A 22,051-nucleotide genomic window follows, 5' to 3' on the forward strand; every position below is an offset into this window, starting at 1 on the left:
ATCAGAATGAATCCAGTGCATATAAATAATGACTTCACACATAAAATGAAATTTAAATACAGAATGAATGTTGCACTGGAAAGCCTCCACTTACAGTGAAAGTGACGCAAAAGCAGTACACTGAGCTCAGGTGCTCAAATGGATCCTTTTTATATGTTAAAAATACTTTCACTTAAACCAGTTTATTGCACAGAGGTTGATATCTGCAGGGTTTTTAGTTGTTTTATTTTTTGTTTCGACACATCAACTTCTGGCTCAATCAGTTGCAAATGTTTGAGTTTGGACTATCTGTTAGTCCGATTTAGCAGTTATTGTTTTCGCAATTCAATTTGGTACTGCCGGTGGCATATAAATTACACACTGCACCTTTAAAAACACACTGTTGCTTTTTCCTACTTCATGCTGTGTGTCATAAATATACATACAGATAACACTGTCCATGACAGTATTTGTAATCCAAAAAGGGTCTTGTTCTCTGAAAGGTAGTCATGACAGGATACAGCACTATAGTTGTCAGGTCTTAACTGCATTTAGTCCTCCTTGTCACCACTGCATGGTTTTACTCCGTGTGAGTTTGTTTTTGAGTGCATGTCTCATCTGCAGCATCCGTGAGCGCTTGTCCATAGCCACCAGGTGGCGCTGAAACTCCTGACGCACTTCACGCACCAGCTGGCCGAACGCAGCCTCCACTGCTGAAGTGTCCTCGGCTACAGACAGCTCAAAGAAACTGCACCTACATCACCAGTGAAACCTTAAAGGGTTAGTTCACCCAAAAATGAAAATTCTGTCATTAATTACTCACCCTTGTGTCGTTCCACATCCGTAAGACCTTCGTTCATCTTCGGAACACAAATTAAGATATTTTTGATGAAGTCAGAGAGGTTTCTGTCTCTCCATAGAGATCCAATGCAACCACCGCTCAAAGGTCCAGAAAGGTAGGAATGACATCATTAAAGTACTCCATGTGACTCAGTGGCTAAAACTCGGTTTTTAGAAACGATGCGAGTGCTTTGTTTTAGGGTTGCACGGTGTACCGGTACTACGGTAGTATCGCGATACTAAAGCTTCAAAATACTGGCGATGCCATTGAATTTTTTTAAACGGTAGTATCGTCAGTACTGTAAGGAATGTTGTATGTGCGGCAGGTACACTTCAATTGAACATGCGTGCCTGCAAAAACATTACAAGAGACTGCCGTTGACTGTCTGCTGTGCCCTGTGTAGTAAATGCTCTGTAGAATTAGCGCCTTATTGTTTCCTGATGCTTCCGTTAATTTTGCAATGAGATAAAGTTGCACTTGCACGTTGTTGTTCGCAGTGCATTTTATCTGGAGAAAGGGTCTGAAATTCACTTAATTAACATTATAAAATCTTTATATAAGAATGAATTCTCACAGTTTTTCCGTTGCTCATTTGACCACTTCTGGAAAAGATTAAATAGTTTGTTTCTAGAAACATCTTTGCGAACACGATTCAGACAAATGCAATTACATTCATCAATAAGCTATAGCGGGTTTGCACTCGGTTCTTATCAATCATATCAATCGTGATTTTATAATTATAAATGTATATGTTTTAATATACATACTGCTCTCCAGTCAGGGTTAGATATTTCAAGATAGGCTGGCAAAAATGCTCCTGATAGTTCGTGACACGAGCAAGAGCGCTGTTTTTGTTTCGTTTCTAAATGAATCTGTTTTGAACAAATTGGGCGAGTCACTGACTCACTAATCCATTCATTAAGACAGTCATTTGCTTCGTTCCTGAATGAATCAGCCGTTTTGAACGAATCGGTTGAATGATTCATTGACTTAATCATTAACACTTGCTGCCACCTACTGGCGACTTTAGTCTCCCATCTAAAAGTAGACCTATTCTATCATTTTTTACCATCTAAAAGTAGGCATATTCTATCATTTTTTACCATCTAAAAGTAGGCTTATTTTATCATGTTGGATCTCTATGGAGAGACAGAAACCTCTCAGATTTCATTAAAAATATCTTAATTTGTGTTCCAAAGCTGAACAAAAGGTCCTACGGATGTGGAATGACACGAAGGTGAGTAATAAATGACAACATTTTCATTTTTGAGTGAACTAACCTTTTAACTTTAACACACACACACAGCAAAACCTTCAAATCCAAATAGTAAGTGATGTAACAGGGACAATAAATAAAATTGAAGATCATCTAATAAGTGTTTAGAATTTTGACTTGAAGTGGTTCTCTTATTATTATTATGACAAAATTCTGTAGTAATAAAATTGCCCCTTTTAATTCTGGAAATTTTGAGTAATCCACAGAATGTATATAAATGAATTATTGTTATTAAATATATTAATTATATTAAATATTTTTATTGACAAAATATGACATATTAACAAAATATTTTAAAATATTACTATTAACAAACCTTTATTATTTTGCTCAAAAAACAAGGTGAGTGAAAATTTCATTGGAAATGCATTCGGGTAGTGAAACAAAAAAGTTAATTTTTTATTAACCCATGTCAAACATATGTAAATACATATAAGATTTATGAGGAACACATGGAACAGAGGAATTAAATTATTCTATTGGAAAAATATATTCCAAAAACCACCCTACTAACACCCTACTAGGTTAATTTGACCCCTTTAAGCATTCTAGGGTTAAACAATTCAGTTATATGAATCTATATTTGTATATACTTCATACTATCAAACATTCTTACTATCATAAAACTGTGCAGTTATCAGCGAGAGCAGAGTGTACTAACCTCAGGTCTGAGGCTAAAACCTGTCCCTCATCTGTCCTCACCACTCGGCCATTCTCCATGTCACATTTATTGGCAACGATGACTGTTGGAATACCTGGAAGACACGCACACACATACAAAGAGTGATGTAATGGATGTTGTAGCTATGAAGAAGAGCAGACTATACCATTAAAATGACAGTACCTGGAGATGGATGGTATAATAAAAGACTGCAGTGTTGTGATACTTTCTCTCTCTCTCTTTCCACGTATCTATCGGTCATTTACCAACTCATAATCACAGACTGCAGTGTACTATATTAAGAGTTCATGCCTGAGGTGAAATCTCTGAACTGAGACCAATTAAGGCAGGCTGAGTCACACTGACGGATAACAGCGCTATTCACTATTTGGAGGGTCCGTACACATAAACATGACTGCTCGCAGAAGTGCTAATAGCAGAACATTGTTACTATTTGTCCTCAGTCACTATGCTCCCATAGTGATCATTCGCATACACAGTCTGACCGGCCTTACCGAGTGTTTGTTTAACGTGGTCAATCAGTCTTTTCAGGCGCGACACCGCCTCAAAACTGCTGCGGTCCGTCACGGAGTACATAATGAGAAACCCATCACCCCATTTAATGGAACTCTCCAGAGAGGACGCAGCAGGTCCTACACACTCCTGAACACAAACAAATTCACACATTTGAATAGTTCTTCATCTCCTGCATGTGACTGAATGTGTGCAATGCTGTGAGAATGGAGGTGACTCACATCTAGACTTTCACAGATGTGATTCTGAAGGCAATTCAATGTGTGTGGATGTGAACTAAATCCACACAAACCAAAACCTCCTGTTTCTGAAATGCAGTTCTCAGCACTGCACATTTCATTATTTACAGGTGCTGGTCATATAATTAGAATATCATCAAAAAGTTGATTTATTTCACTAATTCCATTCAAAAAGTGAAAATTGTATATTATATTCATTCATTACACACAGACTGATATATTTCAAATGTTTATTTCTTTTAGTTTTGATGATTATAAATGACAACTAAGGAAAATCCCAAATTCAGTATCTCAGAAAATAAGAATATTGTGAAAAGGTTCAATATTGAAGACACCTGGTGCCACACTCTAATCAGCTAATTAACTCAAAACACATGCAAAGGCCTTTAAATGGTCTCTCAGTCTAGTTCTGTAGGCTACACAATCATGGGGAAGACTGCTGACTTGACAGTTGTCCAAAAGACAACCATTGACACCTTGCACAAAGAGGGCAAGACACAAAAGTTCATTGCAAAAGAGGCTGGCTGTTCACAGAACTCTGTGTCCAAGCACATTAATAGAGAGACGAAGGGAAGGAAAAGATGTGGTAGAAAAAAAGTGTACAAGCAATAGGGATAACTGCACCCTGGAGAGGATTGTGAAACAAAACCCATTCAAAAATGTTGGGGAGATTCACAAAGAGTGGACTGCAGCTGGAGTCAGTGCTTCAAGAACCACTACGCACAGACGTATGCAAGACATGGGTTTCAGCTGTCGCATTCCTTGTCTCAAGCCACTCTTGAACAACAGACAGCGTCAGAAGCGTCTAAAGACAAAAAGGATTGGACTGCTGCTGAGTGGTCCAAAGTTATGTCCTCTGATGAAAGTAAATTTTGCATTTCTTTTGGAAATCAGGGTCCCAGAGTCTGGAGGAAGAGAGGAGAGGCACACAATCCACGTTGCTTGAGGTCCAGTGTAAAGTTTCCATAGTCAGTGATGGTTTGGGGTGCCATGACATTTGCTGGTGGCCCCAACTAAGTATTGAGTGTTGTACATGCTCATACTTTTCATGTTCATACTTTTCAGTTGGCCAAGATTTCTAAAAATCCTTTCTTTGTATTGGTCTTAAGTAATATTCTAATTTTCCTTAGTTGTCAGTTATAATCATCAAAATTAAAAGAAATAAACATTTGAAATATATCAGTCTGTGTATAATGAATGAATATAATATAAAAGTTTCACTTTTTAAAATGGAATTAGTGAAATAAATCAACTTTTTGATGATATTCTAATTATATGACCAGCACCTGTAAAAGGATAGTTTACCCAAAAATGAAAATTATTTACTCACCCTTATGTTGTTCCGAACATTTGGCACCTGTGGAACACAAAAGAAGATATTTTGAAAAATGTCTTTTTTTGTCCATATAATGAAAGTCAATGGTCTTTCATTGTATAGAAAAAAAAAAACAATCATAACGCTTTAATGTATGGACAGAAACATTCTTTTGTGTTCCGCAGAAGTAAGAAAGTCAGGTTTGTAACAACATGAGAGTGAGTAAATGATGCCATAATTTTCATTTTTTGATAAAATATGCTTTCAACACACCTGATTTATATCATCAGCTCACAAGTCCTGGGTGTGTCTCATTAGGGAGTCATCCAAACTATCAGAACGGCATGTCTACTGCACTCACACAGATGGTAATGCTTCAACCCAGTCCTATGAATTAACAAGTGCTGCTCTACTGTGTAACATGATCAATGGCAGGCAGGCTGTTAAAGCCGCTCCACCAGCCTGAGATTCAGCACAGCAAACATGAAAGGAATGGAATGGTTCAGAGAGTCCTGTGTCTCATCAGCTGTTTGACAAGGCAAGATCATCCTGCTGTCTCTCTTTGAGTCTGTGGATAAGTTTGCGTGTTGAACAGCACGGCAGCAGATACACAGTTACAAAGAGATTGTCCTTTAATATGTAAGAACCAAAACAGAATAATAGATCTAAACTCAGGCACTCTGTACCTTATCAACAGTGTCTAAAATCTCCAGTTCAATCGCCTCCTTGTCCACAATTTTCTGACACCTGTAGGTGACCTCTAAGAGACACAAAAAGTACATGGCATGACACATGAGGCACAGCACTTGCAACAGCGTGAAAACGGCTATATTCTGTTGCTTTACAATGAGAGTATGTTTTTACATATTCAACAGAGCATCAGTGTATATGCATTTCATTTATGTTACCCCTTTTATGTTCATACTCTCCAATAAAACGCCTGGTGATGAATCTGACACACAGAGCTGGAGTTCAAAAGAGAAAAACTGAGTAGTTACAGTCGTTAATACCAATCTATAATCACTGAACCAAACAAACAAACTCTGCAGTTTTACCTGTCTTCCCACAGTTATCTCTTCCCAGCACTACGAGCTTCGCCCTCAGCATCTTCCGTACAGACTCTGACATGATCACTGTGAATAATATTATATCCGAACAACATTAGCACTCATAGAGGCAGTCTGAGGCCAAATAAATGACAGCAGCTTAAGTTTGTAACAGGTATTTTCCCTCGGGTTAAGCGTTGCTAAACTTGCCGTAAGATAAACATGGTAGATAACTGAGGCAGAGATGCAAATCTGAATCTAAAACAAAGTTAAAATACAAGGCACTTTGTTAAGAAATGAAAGGAAAAAAAAGAACCCCAGAAATACTTACTTTGCTCACGAAAGTTGTTAAAAGTGACTCTAAATCATTGTTCCAGTGGAGACTCTTATGGAGTTCATATGCTGCAGATTCTGCTGCTTCTGCGCTCTCCGTCTGCCTTTTAGTAATGACATTAGAAACACACACACACACACACACACAAAGCGGAGAGCACGTCACTGTTCAGCGCGGTGTCTCTTCTTATTCCACACATTCATCACCGGGCTCGACTGCGAGACTCATTACACAACCAGCTGATTTATCGCCTTTGACAGTAGCGCCTCCGGAGCAGCAGAGACAGTCTACTTTGGTCTTGCCGCCAACAAAACCATTAATTAACCCGGGCTAAAATTAAAACTTTACATTCGTGCCCCGATATATCTTTTCCTCAGATTAAAAAGAATCAGTGGGAGATCTATGAGGACGAAACTCCTAATAGGTAAGTTTTTCTGATGATATATGCTAAAAAAAAAAAAGAACAATCTGAAAAGAGCCGAGATCATAATAACTAGCAAGAGGTGTGCCTTGTTTGGAAAGTAAGATGTTTAAAGCAAGTTCTGAAAAATATAGTCCACTTGACAGAGATATAAACAGAGAGATACTACTGTTGAGTTGTTATTTATTTTTTTTTCTTTTTACAAGTCAATGATTTTTAAAGTAAAATATAAAAAAGAATGTTAAAATGACAATAATTTGTAATAAAAGCCCTGGTCTATTTTCATCTCAGTCCTAAAGTACTAGTAAATTACTTAAGTTAAAAAAGGCTCCGGCTTTGCATTTTGTGCGTGTGTTCGTTCACAGGATCACAACACAGAGTGACAGACAATACATTCATAAAGGGATAGTTCACCCAAAAATGAAAATTCATCATCATTTACTCACCCTCATGTCATTCTAAAACTGTATGACTTACTTTCTTCTGTGGAACATTAATAGGATATTTCGAGAAACATCTAAGTGTATTTTTTTTTGTCCATACAATAGAATCAATGGTTACCAACATTCTTCAAAATATCATCTTTTGTTTTCCACAGAAGAAAGTCATACAAGTTTGGAACGACATAAGGGTGTATAAATGAAAAGTGACAATTCTAATTTTCATTCACTATCCCTTAACAAAATGTTAGAATACAGGAAGACAATGGAATTGTATCTTTAAAACAATTACACGGTGAATCCTGTATTATATCCTAGCTGAAATGATTTTGGATGAGTTCCTGTCGAACTCTCAGAGCCTCTGGGTCGACACTGTCAGTGGGATCGATATCCTCCCCTGATTGGTCCGTGGCCTCAGTCCTCTCAAAAGTCCAGGCATCAAGGCCGGACTGCAGGGAAATGTTATGTAGCACGCAACAGGCCTGGATGATATGGGAGCATTTCTCTGGGGAATACTGCAAGTAACCCTTTGCCCCATCCAGGCATCGGAAACGTGTCTGAATGGCTCTGAACGTGCGGTCCACAATCTCGTGTGTCGTTGTGTGGGCCAGGTTATAGCGGTAGTCAGCAGGAGACTCCGGACTCTGCACTGGAGTCATCAGCCACTTCTTTAGAGGGTAACGGTTGTCACCTGGAAGCCAGAGACAGAAAACACTCTGACATTACACATGTAAATACCTTAGAATTCTTTGGGAATGCCAAGAAAAAAAATCACCACTGCAATCAAATGGGTATGGGTCTCACCTAAAAGCCAGCCTTCGTCATTGTCTTGTTCTTCAAACAGCTTTGCCACACTGGACTGCTTGAAGACAGCTCTGTCAGTCAGACTACCCGGCCAATGTGTCTCAGCACTCAGCAGCAGTCCTCTGGCATCGCACACTAACTGGCAATTGATTGAGTGAAATCCTTTTTTATTTATATAAGAAGAATCATCTGCATTGGGAGCTTTAATGGCTATGTGTGCACAGTCCACTACTCCCATGACATTGGGAATCCCTGCTATTCGGTAAAACTCCTCTTTAGACTGCTGCCTGGTGGCCTCATCCCTAGTGAAGCCAATAAACTCTGGTGCTTTCTCAATCAGAGCTTTAGTAACATTAGAAACACAACGACTCATGGAGGCCTGGCTGATGCCGATCGCATCTCCCATCTTGCTCTGGAAGGACCCTGTTGTGTAGAATCCCAGCGCTGCAAGTATCTGAACATCCGGGCTGATGGCTCGTGACCTCTGTGTCCGTCTCAACAAGCTGTCCTTCAGAAGTTCCACCAGGTAATAAATGAACTCACGTGGGAAGCCGAATGTCGTCAGCAGAAATTCATCCGACACTGTCTCTATATCAAATCGATCTAGTGTTTTGTGCCCACGACCATGCAGCAGCAGGTCACAGTCTAGAATTGCAATAGAGATTGCCATTCCACACGCTCAGGTCGACCTATGGACAAATGGCACATGTGAATGTCATGCAATGCCATGCCCATAACTAAACCGTCATACACCCAAATACACTAGGCTGATTTTGAATGATATAAATGTATTAACATAAGCACTCCATAGAAAAACAATTGGTATGGGAACGAAACGTGCTAAATGATTCTGCATGCACCACTGCATTGATGTGTGGCTGCTAACACAAGCCTAGAGCCCATCCACTCAAAATCATATATTTTCTAACGGCATTTATCTCAATTAAACTGAGCTGGTTATATAATCCAGTTTGTCGCCTGGTAACGAGCACAGAACAGTATTTTAAACAAAACCGAACGCCATTAACGCTTGATATAAATTATCTCATGGTGAACAAATTATCTATATATTCGGTAAGCACAAAGGTAGAGGAAACAATCAGATGAATAAAATGAATTAAATGTTACCAGCACCGGTTATTGTTGTTGTTGTTCTTCTTCTTTTGATTTTATTGGCGGATGGTAAACCAGCTTAAGGTGTATTTACCGCCACCTACTGGACTGGAGTGTGGGACCGGTTATTGTTTTTTTTTTTAATTAATTTATTTTTTATTATGGTTGCGAACATTACAAAGATGACAATAATGATATACAATTTTGTATATAGTATACAACGTGTATCAGCATTATGTGCAATGTCATCTGAACATACAGAACAAAAAAATATACAATAATTGTAAACAGAAAAAGATAAAGAAGAAAGAAAAATTAGCAGAAGAAAAGAAAAGAAAAAAGAGGGTAAGATATTAATTTACATTTCAATTAGAGTATACAAATTAAAGTCATTACAAATTGAGGTTGTTCTTCTTGCTTTCTTATTTACGGAGGATGAAATAGTGTTAAGGTACATTTTAAATTCTTTCAAAAAAAAAAAAAAAAAGAGAAATTGTTTGTTGTTAGTGAATTTACATTTATGGATATAGAATTTGCCAAGAAAATAAATTAAATTTATAACAAAACAAGCTTTGTTTTGATTAGAATCAGAATCAAAGTGGCCAAAAATAATATATTTAAAAGTTACAGATTTATCTTGTTGGATATTAACTTTAATAAATGTTTTAATATCTTTACATAGTTGTTCAGTATAGAAACATGACCAAAATAGATGATAGACAGTTTCTGTGTGCATCTTGTGTCCGCCGACATTGAAATGTGACGTCACAGCCAGAACAAATTTCCTGTTCATAATCTGCACTTTTGATATTTATTTTTTACTAAAAAGTAAGAACGGGGCGATGTATATTAAAATATAACATATTATATGTGCTATTATAACAATTGCATACAGTCATCAATGTATTTAACCACATTTCACTAACTAACGAAAGTGGTGTCGTTGAATCGGTACAGGCAACACGTCATTCCTGACCTAGCCAAACAAGCAAAATAAACAGAAATGGGGCGCCCGTCAGTGTGTGATGTTGTGGTGCTGCGATGTGATTAATTGAAAGTACAGGATCGTTTAGGCTGTATTTTATCATTTCCCACAATCAGCCACGGTGTATTGCACCGTTAACGTCATACTCTACGTGTTAACAGTTGAATCTCCACTCTGTGATGAGCTGTAAGTATGTGCGCGTGTTTTGCTAAAGGTGTTAGCATTGACTGCACAGACATACAGATGATTATAAACAACTTTAGATGTTTGGCTGTCAGAAACAAATGGCGAGTCTGCTGTTTTCAAACCTCTAACTTACTCGGATGAACTCAATGTCAGTTGACATTGAATATTATAAAGGTGTTTTTGAAGAGACGAGTGTTGATGTTGTTATTGTTTTCTATTGAGAACATGTTTAAATGCTTAGAGGCGAGCTGTCATAGAGACGTGACAGTACTAATGACACTAAGACGTTAGTGAATTCGTTTATTATTAAGGTAGGATGGCGCAAAAGATGACCCCCCCCCCCCCACCACCACCGCCATATTTTTTTTATTTTGACCATACATGGCACAAAATCCCAACTCAATACATTTGATAAACGGCTATGCTCTTCTTCATTTTGTCATGTCAGATGAATATCAACATTTTTAGTCACTTCGAAACAGTTTTGAGGTTATCTGATCTAATTTTATGGCTCTGGAAGGTATTGATCTATGTTGAATATCAAAGTTTCATGTCTTTGTTAATGAGGGATTTGTGGATGTTTTTAATGTTTTTAGATTTTGTGAAGTAAAAGAAATACTGTTTTTTACTTTAAAGTGAAAATATAATTCTGCCCTCAGAATTGGCATAGAAGGCACTAGTGGCATATTATTATTATTATCATTATTATTATTATTATATAGTATAATAATGTAATAACATATTATATAGTGTTTATTCTGTAGTTCCAGTTAGAGATGTACATTTCAGACATATTCACTATTCATGAAACCTATAGGATAACAGTGAAATCATTCAGTTTGAATTCAGTGTTGTTATTGAGATGCCTTCAATTAAAACATGGGAAAATAAAAATGTGTTCATGTGCCTGTATTTAAGTAATAGAATAAATTTGAGTGTCTTTTACTGGGTTTCTGCTTTGTCAAGCAGAAACCCAAATTGTCAAAATACAATATGATTTACTATTTTATATTAATGAAAATTTAACGAAAAAATTATATTAATAAGAATGGTAGCAAATGTCATTTATACATTCTGTAAAAGTTTACATATGTTATGATTATAAAATATTTTACAATTTTAAAAATAAATGTACATTGTTCTTAAGGGCGCCATCCTACTAAATGACCTGACTTTCAATTATCTGTGACATATACCTTTTCAAATATTGTGCTACTATTTGTAAAGTATATCAGCTTTTCCACTGTTCACTGAGAAAACTGTCTTTCGTTTGTATGCCTTAGGCTTATGCGACAATGGATAGTGATCTGAGCCTACAGGACAAGAAAGACTTGGATAAATTCATCAAATTCTTTGCCTTGAAGGTGATTGCATTAAACAAAATAATACAAAGGTTTTGTTGCATCCATGAAATCTGGTATCCCAGTCGACAGGGTGATGATGTCCTTTGCTTTATCTGTGTGTCTTTCAGACGGTGCAGGTTATAGTTCAAGCCCGACTTGGAGAGAAGATCAGCACTTGCTCATCTTCATCACCGACAGGTTCGGACTGGGTAAGACACGTTCAGGATGCTCCTTATACAAAGGGCCCTGTTTTCTTTAAATCATGAACTATCATAAACTCTCTGTGTCTGTGTGTGTCTTTATGTTCTCTCTCAGTTTAATCTGGCAATAAAAGACATCCCTGAGGTGACTCATGAGGCAAAAAAAGCTCTTGCTGGACAGCTGCCTGGCATCGGCCGATCCATGTGTGTGGAGATCTCCCTCAAAACCTCAGAGGTCTAGTCTTTCTTTTAGTTCACTGTCTATATAATAACAGTATCTTGATAAACATGAAACAAAATGTTTAAACTGCCTAACTTAAAGAGATTTTTACTTGAGTATTAATGAGTTGTGTTTACCCATGCAGGGAGACTCCATGGAGCTGGAGACATGGTGTTTGGAAATGAATGAAAAGTAAGCATACTCAGATTCCCTACACTGCTGTCAACTGCTCTGTGTAGATAGATATTGGTACATTATAAACATATACCACGACATAACTAGGGTTTGCAATTTTTTTTCCAGATGTGATAAGGACATTAAAGTGTCCTATACAGTTTATAATCGGCTATCTCTGCTGCTCAAGTCTTTACTGGCCATCACAAGGGTGACACCTGCTTACAAGCTTTCACGTAAACAAGGCCATGATTATGTCATACTCTACAGGTACTCAACACACTGCTTTGCTATTTCTGCTTTGCTCCACAAAGCCCCATAATACCTAATACATGATTTCATCCAGGGACAACATGTGTACAATCAGATCTTGATACAGTTCTTGACACTGATATTGAACTGAATTGAATCAACACTGAAATGACTTTAGCTGAATAAATGACACTATTGCTGTCTGTGGAGCTGCTTATAGCTGAATTAAGCTTGATGAACTTTGCATTCTTATCGAACTAAACTGAATCAACAGTAACTGATTTGAGCTGAATAATGACAATATTATCTGCTTTACACTGCTTTATATGTGAACTGATTTTGTTTCATAACTAATGAATGTTGAACTAAATGTAATCAGTATTGAACTAAATTGAGCTGAATAATGCCACTTGTCTTTTTAGAGCTGCTTTACAACTGAAATTTGTTTAATAATTAAAGAACTTTGCAGCATTAATACTGTTATTTTCTTGTTTATTACTGTGAAGCAGCTTGGAAACAATCTGTATTGTATAAAGCGCTATATAAATAAATGAATTGATTTGACATTATCTTAATCTTAATATCTCTTTGATAGGATCTATTTTGGAGATGTCCAGCTGACAGGTCTCGGGGAAGGTAATACTGTGAGGAGCTCACATCAAAATACTAATAAGGGACATGTAGATGTTCTCTAGAGAGCTGTGTATTTGTTCATATTCTTCATGTCTCTCTGCAGGGTTCCAGTCAGTGCGAGTGGGTGTTGTAGGGACTCCCATAGGCACCATCACTTTGTCATGTGCATATCGCACTAATTTGGCCCTCATGTCATCAAGGTATACATTACAGCTTCCTGTATGCAATACATTTAAATGATTGGGCATTCTGGTTATTGTAGTTTTGTAGTGGTTTTGTGCAAAATGTTCTCTTTGTGTTTTCTCACAGGCAGTTTGAGAGGACAGGCCCCATCATGGGTATCATCATTGATCATTTTGTGGAGCGTCCCTTCACAAATATGGCACACATGCATCCTTGCAGTTACAGGTGCGTAAAAATCATAGTCACAGTATGGATACACAACCGTTCAAAAGTTTGGGGTCAGTAAGAATTTGGTTTTAATTATTATTTTGAAAGAAATTAACACTTTTATTCAGCAAGGACACATTAAATTGATTAAAAGTGACAGTTAAAACTTTTACAATGTTTCAAAAAAATTCTATTTCATATAAATGCTCTTCTTTTTAACTTTCTATAAATCAAAGAATTCTGAAAAAATGTTTCCACTAAAATACTAAGCCGCACAACTGTTTACAACATTGATGATATGGCAGTATAGAACATCACCAGTATTATTATTATTATTATATTTATATATATTTTGTTTTTACAGAAGAAAGTTTTAGTATAGAGCCTTTTTAACAATGTTTAAATGTGTTTGTTATTTGTGTTATTTCAAGCACTCAAGATGAGTTGGAATTAAACTGTCAATACCAGTGGTTCACATCATCATACTGATAGTACAGAGATTCAAAATGATAACTCTGCTCCTTAACCTCTGGTCTCATACCGCCTCTTCTCTCATTTCTCTATCTTAGAGCACCTGGAGAAGATGAGGGAGGGACTTATGCAGGAATAGAAGACTCTCAGGAGGTGTGCACCACATCCTTTTCCACCTCCCCACCATCACAGGTAATGCTGTCACTATCACCTACTCATCTGTCCCATCAAAAGTAACCCTTTACCACCAACCTTGTACAGGTCAAGCCTCAATACAGGTGCAGTGCAGCCTGTCATTAAGATATTAACTGTTAAACTCTCTTAATGGAAAAGCTGTTTTCATTCATGAGTCTTCAGTAGTTCCCTGATGAACAGGTCTCATTCCATATATATGATTATGATTTTTTTGTATTCCTCCAGTCATGAATATGATCTGAGACTGCTGTGTAGTAAAAATCCTCTCTATTCTTAAATGTTTTTTTTCCACTGTGTTTGGTTAGACTGGTGTCTTTAATCGTGTTGTTATTGTTAACTAAAACTAGTAAAACTTGTTTTCTGTAATTAAAAACTTATTAAATACTTAAATTAAAACAACTATAGTTAACAACTATTAACTTAAAACATATTTAAATATTTTTTTTTTCCTTGTAAACTATCTGAAATAAGTTGGAGTAATAAAATTACTAAAACAAATAAAACTAAATCAAAGTGAAATAAAATATTTTATAAAAAGACAAAAACATAAAATTACTATAAATGTAAACTAAAATTGAAATGAAAATTGAAAGTATAAAAATAAAAGCTATTTCAAAATATTCATAAATATTAAAATAGTATAGTATTATAATATAATAGTATAGTATTATAAGAGTATAATACTATATATTAATAATAGTAAAATAGCACTGCTCTTGCTATACTATGTAGTATTACAGGGTGCAGAAGACTAATATTTAGAAAGTCAGTACGGGCCATTAGTGTGGCCATGGCATTAGATTGAATCTCTCCCCATTATCTCTTTCTGTGGTAGTGCTTTCATTTCTGTTGCCCTTGTTTTTCTTCCTTTCTCTCTTTCTTTCTTTCTTTCTGTGTGCATGTAGTGTGTGTGTACTGTAAGTAAGGCACATTTTAAGACACCTAAGCCGGCTCTGATGGCCACACTGAAGGTTCCCCTCGTGGGGCTTGGCATCTCACAGCAAGTGAGTCCAGTGTGTGTGTGTGTAAGTGTGTGTACACGCATGCAGCTGGTAGATTAATTACAAAGTGTGTGTGTGGCCTGGCCCAGTAACCTATACTCCCACTACTTACCTTTCATAACCTCTTATAACCTTTTAATTAAGAGAGTTATACAGTAATACCCACCCAAAAGATTGTTTGAATCAACAATCACTGCTGCTTTCTCCTTGAGCTCACCTGCCTGCTGTTTTATTTGAAGCATTATTGTGTTTGCTCTGACCACTTCTCTGATCCCTTCTGCTCTCTGCTCTGCAGTGAGGTTTATACAGGAGCGGACTTTAAAAGGGCTCTTAATCTGATATTTGACTCCTATTGTGACATGAATCTCACTCTTTCTCTCAGCTGTACAGCTCTCGTCTGTCATATCAGACTCCTGCTCTGGGAACTGTGGATTTGTGCCATCCTTCGGCTTGTACTGCTGCTGCACATCCTCACCAGGTACGGCCCACACACATGCAGAGGCCCCACCCTCTGTGTCCTAACTTCATGCCTTTCATCCTCTCTGATGTTGACCAGCTGCTGGGAATTACTTGCACCTGTCTTCAGAATTGTGTGTGTATGTTTGTGTGTCATTGTGCCCTGACCGAGGTGGCCATGTGTGTGTTTCTCTATCTAATCAGATGGTCGTGCCGGGTAAAGAAGGTGGAGTCCCGCAGGTGCCGGCTCAACCTAATCATGGCACTGCAGCTGAGCATGGTCGTATCCCATCATGCCCCACTGGACAGTCCCCTCAGCTGGCACCACCCACATCCTGTAGCAGGTAAGAGTGTGAAGAGATTCTATTTAATACTGATTTTTTTAAATTTGTCAATTCAGTAAATTTTGATTCTGTGTGTGTGTTTGTGGTAGCGAGGTGAAGACTGTGTCCCCCTCTGATGCTTTAGAGACAACCTTTACCAGGAAAGTTGGAGCTTTCGTCAACAAAGCCACCACTCAGGTTAGAATACACTTATAATTTATAATAACTTTCAGAACAAACATTACATCATCAGTTAATGTATATTGAAATTGTTTGTATGTTCTCATATAAATTCCTTTTATTTTTACATGAACTACTGATTTGTTAAGCAAAGAATTACCATTCAAAATGTTAGGGTCTGTGAGGTAATTTATTGTTTTTGAAAGAAGTCTCTTATGCTCACCAAGGCTGAATTTAATAAAAATAAAATATTATTACAATTTAAAATAACTGTTTTCTATTTAAATATATTTTAAAATGCAATTTATTCCTGTGACGGCAAAGTTGAATTTTCAGCATCATTACTCCAGTCTTCAGTCACACGATCCTTCAGAAATCATTCTGATATGCTGATTTGATGCCCAAGAAACATTTATTATCATTATCAATGTTGAAAACAGTTGTGCTGTCTAAATATTTTTGTGGAAACTGTGATACTTTTTTTTCCAGAATACTTGAATGAATAGAAAGTTCTGAAGTACAGCGTTTATTTGAAATACAAATCATTTGTAACATTAAAAATGCCAGTCAATTTAATTCAACCTTACTGAATAAAAGTATTAATTTCTTTTTTTTAATATTCATAAGCCAAGACTTGCTAATAACGTATATAATAAGTATATAGTATATAAAATGTTACTGATAAGTGCAGCATACACGAAGAACAAAGTCACTTTCATGTTCCGTGGGAGGTAAACATTTTGATTTGTTTATTTCTTTGATAGGGATAATATGCATGTTAATGAACATTAGTATATAAACAAGCTGGATTATAGCAACATTGCTTATTTACATCCGTAGTCCCTAGGCAGGTACAGACAAGGACACATAGCCCAAACACATTATTTAAAATAGATTATTTAAAAATGTTTGCACATCTGGTTCTACATAAACCACTTATTTAAGGTGATCTATAAAAGTGTAATATGTAGAACACTGTCTTACTGACCGCGGTAAGCTATTCCAATAATTACTCCCTATTACAGACAATACTTTTTGTCCAAAAGTTGTTCGCATTTATGGCACCTCGCAAATTCATCTAATGATAGACCTAGTACCAGTGCCACAATCTGTCCACTTTTTTTTAATAAATTTAACGAAGTTGGGGCAAGCCCATGCCAGACCTTAAAAATGCAATGTTTTTGTGAACATGTGTTACTCCAGGTGACGACAAACAGTCTAGATCTTCCTTTTGCTGCGTTCGCTCCAAGAGTCTATGACCTGGAGGAGAACGACCCAATGGTATTGAAACCAAAAAACACCCATACTTATTATATAATGCAGATTAAGCGAACCCACTACATATCTTTAGCGTGCAGCTGCACCTCATGTTTTTCTCTGTTTGCAGGTGCACCCTCCTCCATCTCCGGCCCCTTCATCTCCTTTGCAAGGCAGCCTGCACTCAAACAGCTCGAGCCACAGCGGGGGACAGCCACATGACGACTTTGTCATGGTTGACTTTGTAGGTGCACCATCACATAATAAAGAAAATGATCAAGATCTACTTTCCTCTACAGATATTGAGAACTAAATTACAGCGAGCACATTGAAAGGCACGGTATTAGAAAAAAATTGAGTGAATAGTGGACTGGTCAGAGTCATTAGAGAAATGGATACTGGTTGTAATTTTATTGTTTTTGATTACTCATTTGAGAGGTTTGACAGCAGAAGGAAGTTTATCAAGCCCTTGGCAGAGCATCTAGAGATCCAGACAAGTCAATTATTCATCTGAAAAGAAGCTTAGACTCTGACCTGAGAGAAAGCTCCAGATTGATGTTTAATAAATCTAAAGAAGACTTTACTCGTCTTTATTTTTATTTCATAAATACAGTGTTAAATAATGCAGTATCTCATACCAAATGGACGTCTTTGAAGCTAGTTGATGTTGCCTCAGAAAGGCCCAAAGCTGCTTGATCATGTTACTTTTTAAGTCTGTTTATGCATGACAGAGCATAACTGATTTGATCAGAGCTCTAGTATTGAGCTAAAAATCAATACAAATGTTAGAGAGAAAAGCTGGGACATGAGAATTGGACTACGAAACCAATTGTGTAAACGATTCAGTAGTACTGATTATCTTATTTAGTCAAACCTTCTAAGAAGTATAATGTAATAGGCAGATATGGTTCAAAATGTGTTTAAATGCCAGTTTGTGTTTATGTGTGCCAAACAGAAACCAGCGTTCTCTAAGGATGACCTTCTACCAATGGATCTGGGCACTTTCTATAGAGAGTTTCAAAACCCTCCTCAACTCGCAAGCCTGTCCATCGATGTCAGCGCTCAATCTATGGCTGAAGACTTGGTGAGAAACAAACAAATATTCACGTCACAGCACATACTGAACATTTTTGCAGTCTAAATGGGACAGGATGACCTTTAAAGCAAGAGAATATACATAGAATAGAGACAGAGTGTTCATATAGGTATGATTACATTACAGGGATTTTTAAGCACCAAACCAGGCTTGCTGTTAAAATCTTAATGTAAAAATGTAATTGTGTGGATAATAAAATTAAGAACTATTAAATAATTGCAAGTATTATTTATGTGTAGGGTGACTGATTCATTATATTCATGTTTTAATATCTGTAACATTGTGATGTGTTTATAGTTAAATGTTTTGTGAACATATTTTTGCAGGACTCTCTTCCAGAGAAACTGGCCATTTATGAGAAGAACATTGACGAGTTTGATGCGTTTGTGGACACCCTACAATAGAACAGAACAGAGATTGCATCCTTCACAACCTCTTTACTCATCCTGCTTCCTTCACTGAGGCATCTTTCATTGGATGTCTTCATTAACCATGTTTTGTGTCAATTTTACCATGTGCAATGGTCAATGAAGAGAATCATCATTAAGGAAAAAGTGAACTGAGATACAGCATAAGATGAATCCACTGGGTTGGTGACAGCATCTGTTAAAGGAAGAGCAACATTAATTCTCCTACCCTTATATTTATTAAGATAATAGAACTGTGTAAGTAATGCTCACTGTAATGAATGTATAAACCTGTACCAGCCTTTATTTTCATTTTGCTCATCATGACAACACATCCAGCACACTGAATAGTCACGGACACACATTTCTGTCACTGTACCAGTGACACTATCTGAAGTCTTTACAACATCAATGTGAAGGAAAATCTGAGCATATGTCCAGTTTTGTTTTAGAGGCTTACACATGAACGACACTACAGTGAACATTGACAACAGTGAATTGTGAGTCTGTCTGCTTACCTGCTTCCTGTAAATGCATTTTACCATAACTTTTCATCCTTTCTTTAATTAGGAACAGTTTATCATTACTACTTGTCAGGTCTTTGGACGATGAGCAATGTTTCTTTTCTTTTTCTAAAGCTTATGTTGGCAAGTCAGGAGCTGGACCTTCTTTAATTATTTTAAGTGTCTTCTTTCTCCCCCTCACTTTGTTAATATGGCATGTAAATGTTGTGTAATAAACTGATTTATTTCACACAGTCTGTTTTTTCTCTCTCTCTCCTATATCCTGAACTGGTCAAAAAAACTGTGTCTCCTTGAGACAAACTTTGGCGTTCCATTAGCTAATGAATATATATGTGAGCTCGACGTCCGTCCAATAGGATGGCGAAGGTTTGGCTTATGAATATGTATTAGGGTGCGTAACTGGAAGGCTATCAATTAACGTCAGCAGTGGCTATGTTAAAATTCATGAGCGCAATAGCACAACCACGCCTATATCCATATTAGGATAAATCCAGTGTTGTTTTGACAGCAGTTGTGAAATGTTTTTCTATCGTCCATTTGACTGAAAACCCTTATGTAAAAGAGACTGTGCAGTCTTCGTTCTTCCTTCCTTCGGATTTCAAACGCCTAAGTAAGTTTTAGTTACTTTTCATCACTTCGGGTTAGGTAACTTAGTAAACATACACTTGGTAAGTCACGTATTACATTATATTTTTATAGTAGTAGCCTACGTGCTGTGTACGGCGTGCCCACCCGTCTAGGTCTCCACGCTTTAAAGTGTCAAGAAATAGGCTAGATTACTCGGCATGGTATAGTCAGTCATCTTAATGTAATAGCCTATAAGTATTACGTACCTTATATGTATATTTAACTTCTAAATATTATAATGAGAGCAAATTATTTTTTATTTTGGTAATGGGGGACTTTTGGAGGCGGGTTTTTTCCCTTGCTGCATAGTGAATGATGTGTATGTTTTGTGTTGTAGAGAACAAATGTTGCGCTTGTTTAGAGGTCACACTTGGGAGAGTTGGGAATGGGATCCGGACAGTAAATCTCCTGATGCTCATCTGTCTCTATGCCGACAGGCCGTGTATTTTCATGTCGGCCCTATGCTGGACAGTCAAGGTACCGCAGGGGTCAGAGGCAGCAAAGGTGAGACTACTGAGTGAATAGCGCTTTTTGCTGTTTTTTGTTGTTCTCAAGTGTCTTCCTATTAAAGTGCAATGTTATATGTAATCAGGGTTATACATAGTATATAGACGTCCAAGTGATAATACACTGAACACTGAGTGATAGTTTTAATAAGGTTTTTATAATGCTCTAGAGTAGTAGAGTATCCTGTAGTCGTTTTGAGGATAACTGAATTTGCTAAATGTAGAATAAGCACTTCATTACTTAAGAATAACACATATTTCTGCATAAGGTTTCACTTATGGTGAGCATTACTGGGAGATTGAGTTCCTTGAGCCTCCATATGGAAGCTCTGTGATGGTGGGGGTTGGTACCCAAAATGCACTGCTTCACACAGGGGACCAAAGGTACATTAACCTAATAGGTGAGTACAGTCATGTTACTCTTAGAAATGCCCACGTTGTACACCAAAAATTTCAGGGAGATAATTACAGCCAAAATCATTCGATAGGATCTAAATAACAAATAGGGAGCAGCACATGTTGATTCTCTCAGGTTGATTTAATTGAATTACATCATCTAATTATCAAACAGGAATTTTGTCCCATCAACGCCTCAGAATAACAAGGGAGGAAACAAGAACACCATATAAAAGAACACAATTCTTTTCTTTGAATCTCTGAAACTGTTTTTTTCATTATCCTGTTTCTTTCTTCAAAGGCTTCGACAGTGAAAGTTGGGGTCTATCATACAAAGGCTTCATCTGGCATAATGGAAGGAGTCAAAAATACACAGAGCCTTTTTATGAAAGAAATACAGTCATTGGAATTCTGCTGGACTTGAGCGCTGGAACGCTGACGTTCTTCCGAAATGGAGTGAACCTTGGGGTGGCATTCACTGGCCTTGAGCAGGTAAAGAGAGAAACATCGCTGCACGGAGTATGTGGAAGTACTGGATGTAAGTTACATGTAGGTATTTAAAACTGCGTCTGGAACTTTTTGTTCTTTGCAGGTCAGCAAGGCTCTGTTTCCTCTGGTGAGCTCTACTGCCCCCGAAACTGAGCTTCAGCTGGGTTTGAGAAGCCAGAGAATCTCCTCCCTACAGGAACAGTGCATACACATCATCACACAGTCCCTATCACACTGTAAACACGCACACAAATTACCATTACCCACACCTCTGCTCTGTCAAATACACTCACATGCACATTTATAAGCAGGGCATGACCTGTTTCTGATTCAATTAGAACATGACAACCTCAAATAATAACACAATTCTGTCCAGTACAAGATTCATTTTATATGCAGCCTACCTCAAAAAATAGATTTTTTTTTTTAATAATTACATTGAAATATATAATCATATGGAATTATTTAAAATGTATATGTATAATCATCCTGTCTTTCTGTATCTGTATTCTTAATTTATATGACATTTCTGTACTTTCTAGAATCTAGATGGTTATTGGCAATGTCTGAGTTCCCAAATATTATATAACTGTATTTAAATGTATTTATTATCAGTTTACTATACTCCCAGGGAAGTTAGGCCTATTACTTTGACAAAATATGTAAAAGGCAATTAAATGCTTGCTTTTTTCTGTCTTTATCGTTTTTTTTTTTATTTGCTCACCACAACCTGGGGA

General features: G+C 37.0%; 4 protein-coding genes across 10 annotated transcripts; 2 read left to right on the plus strand and 2 right to left on the minus strand.

Annotated features, from left to right (window-relative positions):
• Window positions 1-204: 204 nt before the first annotated feature.
• On the minus strand, window positions 205-6,667 carry zgc:110699 (uncharacterized protein LOC325371 homolog). Of its 2 annotated transcripts, XM_048184933.1 has the most exons (8): window positions 6,223-6,667; window positions 5,901-5,978; window positions 5,754-5,810; window positions 5,532-5,605; window positions 4,861-4,887; window positions 3,273-3,420; window positions 2,758-2,851; window positions 205-733 (listed from the first exon to the last, which is right to left on the minus strand). In XM_048184933.1, coding segments are annotated over exons 1-8 (669 nt in total). In that variant the 5' UTR covers window positions 6,224-6,667; the 3' UTR covers window positions 205-543. The 2 variants fall into 2 exon arrangements, with proteins under 2 accessions (XP_048040890.1, XP_048040891.1); XM_048184934.1 differs by lacking the exon at window positions 4,861-4,887.
• Window positions 6,578-19,525, plus strand: atg13 (ATG13 autophagy related 13 homolog (S. cerevisiae)). 3 transcript variants are annotated; one of them, XM_048184922.1, is made up of 18 exons: window positions 6,578-6,649; window positions 11,458-11,538; window positions 11,646-11,726; window positions 11,833-11,952; window positions 12,083-12,129; window positions 12,241-12,381; window positions 12,959-12,999; window positions 13,100-13,196; window positions 13,306-13,404; window positions 13,956-14,049; window positions 14,958-15,056; window positions 15,436-15,531; window positions 15,714-15,853; window positions 15,943-16,030; window positions 17,216-17,293; window positions 17,400-17,513; window positions 18,225-18,353; window positions 18,692-19,525. In XM_048184922.1, exons 2-18 carry the CDS (start codon window positions 11,470-11,472, stop codon window positions 18,767-18,769), a joined length of 1,611 nt encoding a protein of 536 aa, XP_048040879.1. In that variant the 5' UTR covers window positions 6,578-6,649; window positions 11,458-11,469; the 3' UTR covers window positions 18,770-19,525. The 3 variants fall into 3 exon arrangements, with proteins under 3 accessions (XP_048040879.1, XP_048040878.1, XP_048040880.1); XM_048184921.1 differs by lacking the exon at window positions 6,578-6,649 and adding an exon at window positions 9,965-10,174; XM_048184923.1 differs by lacking the exons at window positions 6,578-6,649; window positions 14,958-15,056 and adding an exon at window positions 9,966-10,174.
• Window positions 6,813-9,136, minus strand: harbi1 (harbinger transposase derived 1). Of its 3 annotated transcripts, none has more exons than XM_048184930.1 (3): window positions 9,126-9,136; window positions 7,891-8,579; window positions 6,813-7,777 (listed from the first exon to the last, which is right to left on the minus strand). In XM_048184930.1, the coding sequence occupies exons 2-3, from the start codon at window positions 8,558-8,560 to the stop codon at window positions 7,401-7,403; spliced, it is 1,047 nt and encodes a 348-aa protein (XP_048040887.1). In that variant the 5' UTR covers window positions 8,561-8,579; window positions 9,126-9,136; the 3' UTR covers window positions 6,813-7,400. The 3 variants fall into 3 exon arrangements, with proteins under 3 accessions (XP_048040887.1, XP_048040885.1, XP_048040886.1); XM_048184928.1 differs by lacking the exon at window positions 9,126-9,136 and adding an exon at window positions 9,025-9,103; XM_048184929.1 differs by lacking the exon at window positions 9,126-9,136 and adding an exon at window positions 9,019-9,087.
• A 238-nt stretch (window positions 19,526-19,763) lies between the features above and the next one.
• On the plus strand, window positions 19,764-22,014 carry si:dkey-23n7.10 (SPRY domain-containing SOCS box protein 3). Of its 2 annotated transcripts, none has more exons than XM_048184931.1 (5): window positions 19,764-19,906; window positions 20,261-20,427; window positions 20,699-20,830; window positions 21,127-21,317; window positions 21,418-22,014. In XM_048184931.1, the coding sequence occupies exons 2-5, from the start codon at window positions 20,268-20,270 to the stop codon at window positions 21,619-21,621; spliced, it is 687 nt and encodes a 228-aa protein (XP_048040888.1). In that variant the 5' UTR covers window positions 19,764-19,906; window positions 20,261-20,267; the 3' UTR covers window positions 21,622-22,014. The 2 variants fall into 2 exon arrangements, with proteins under 2 accessions (XP_048040888.1, XP_048040889.1); XM_048184932.1 differs by having other exon boundaries at window positions 19,772-19,906; window positions 20,361-20,427.
• The last annotated feature ends 37 nt before the right edge of the window (window positions 22,015-22,051 follow it).

This window comes from Megalobrama amblycephala, linkage group LG3 (assembly GCF_018812025.1).
Source record: "Megalobrama amblycephala isolate DHTTF-2021 linkage group LG3, ASM1881202v1, whole genome shotgun sequence".
Classification (NCBI taxonomy): domain Eukaryota; kingdom Metazoa; phylum Chordata; class Actinopteri; order Cypriniformes; family Xenocyprididae; genus Megalobrama; species Megalobrama amblycephala.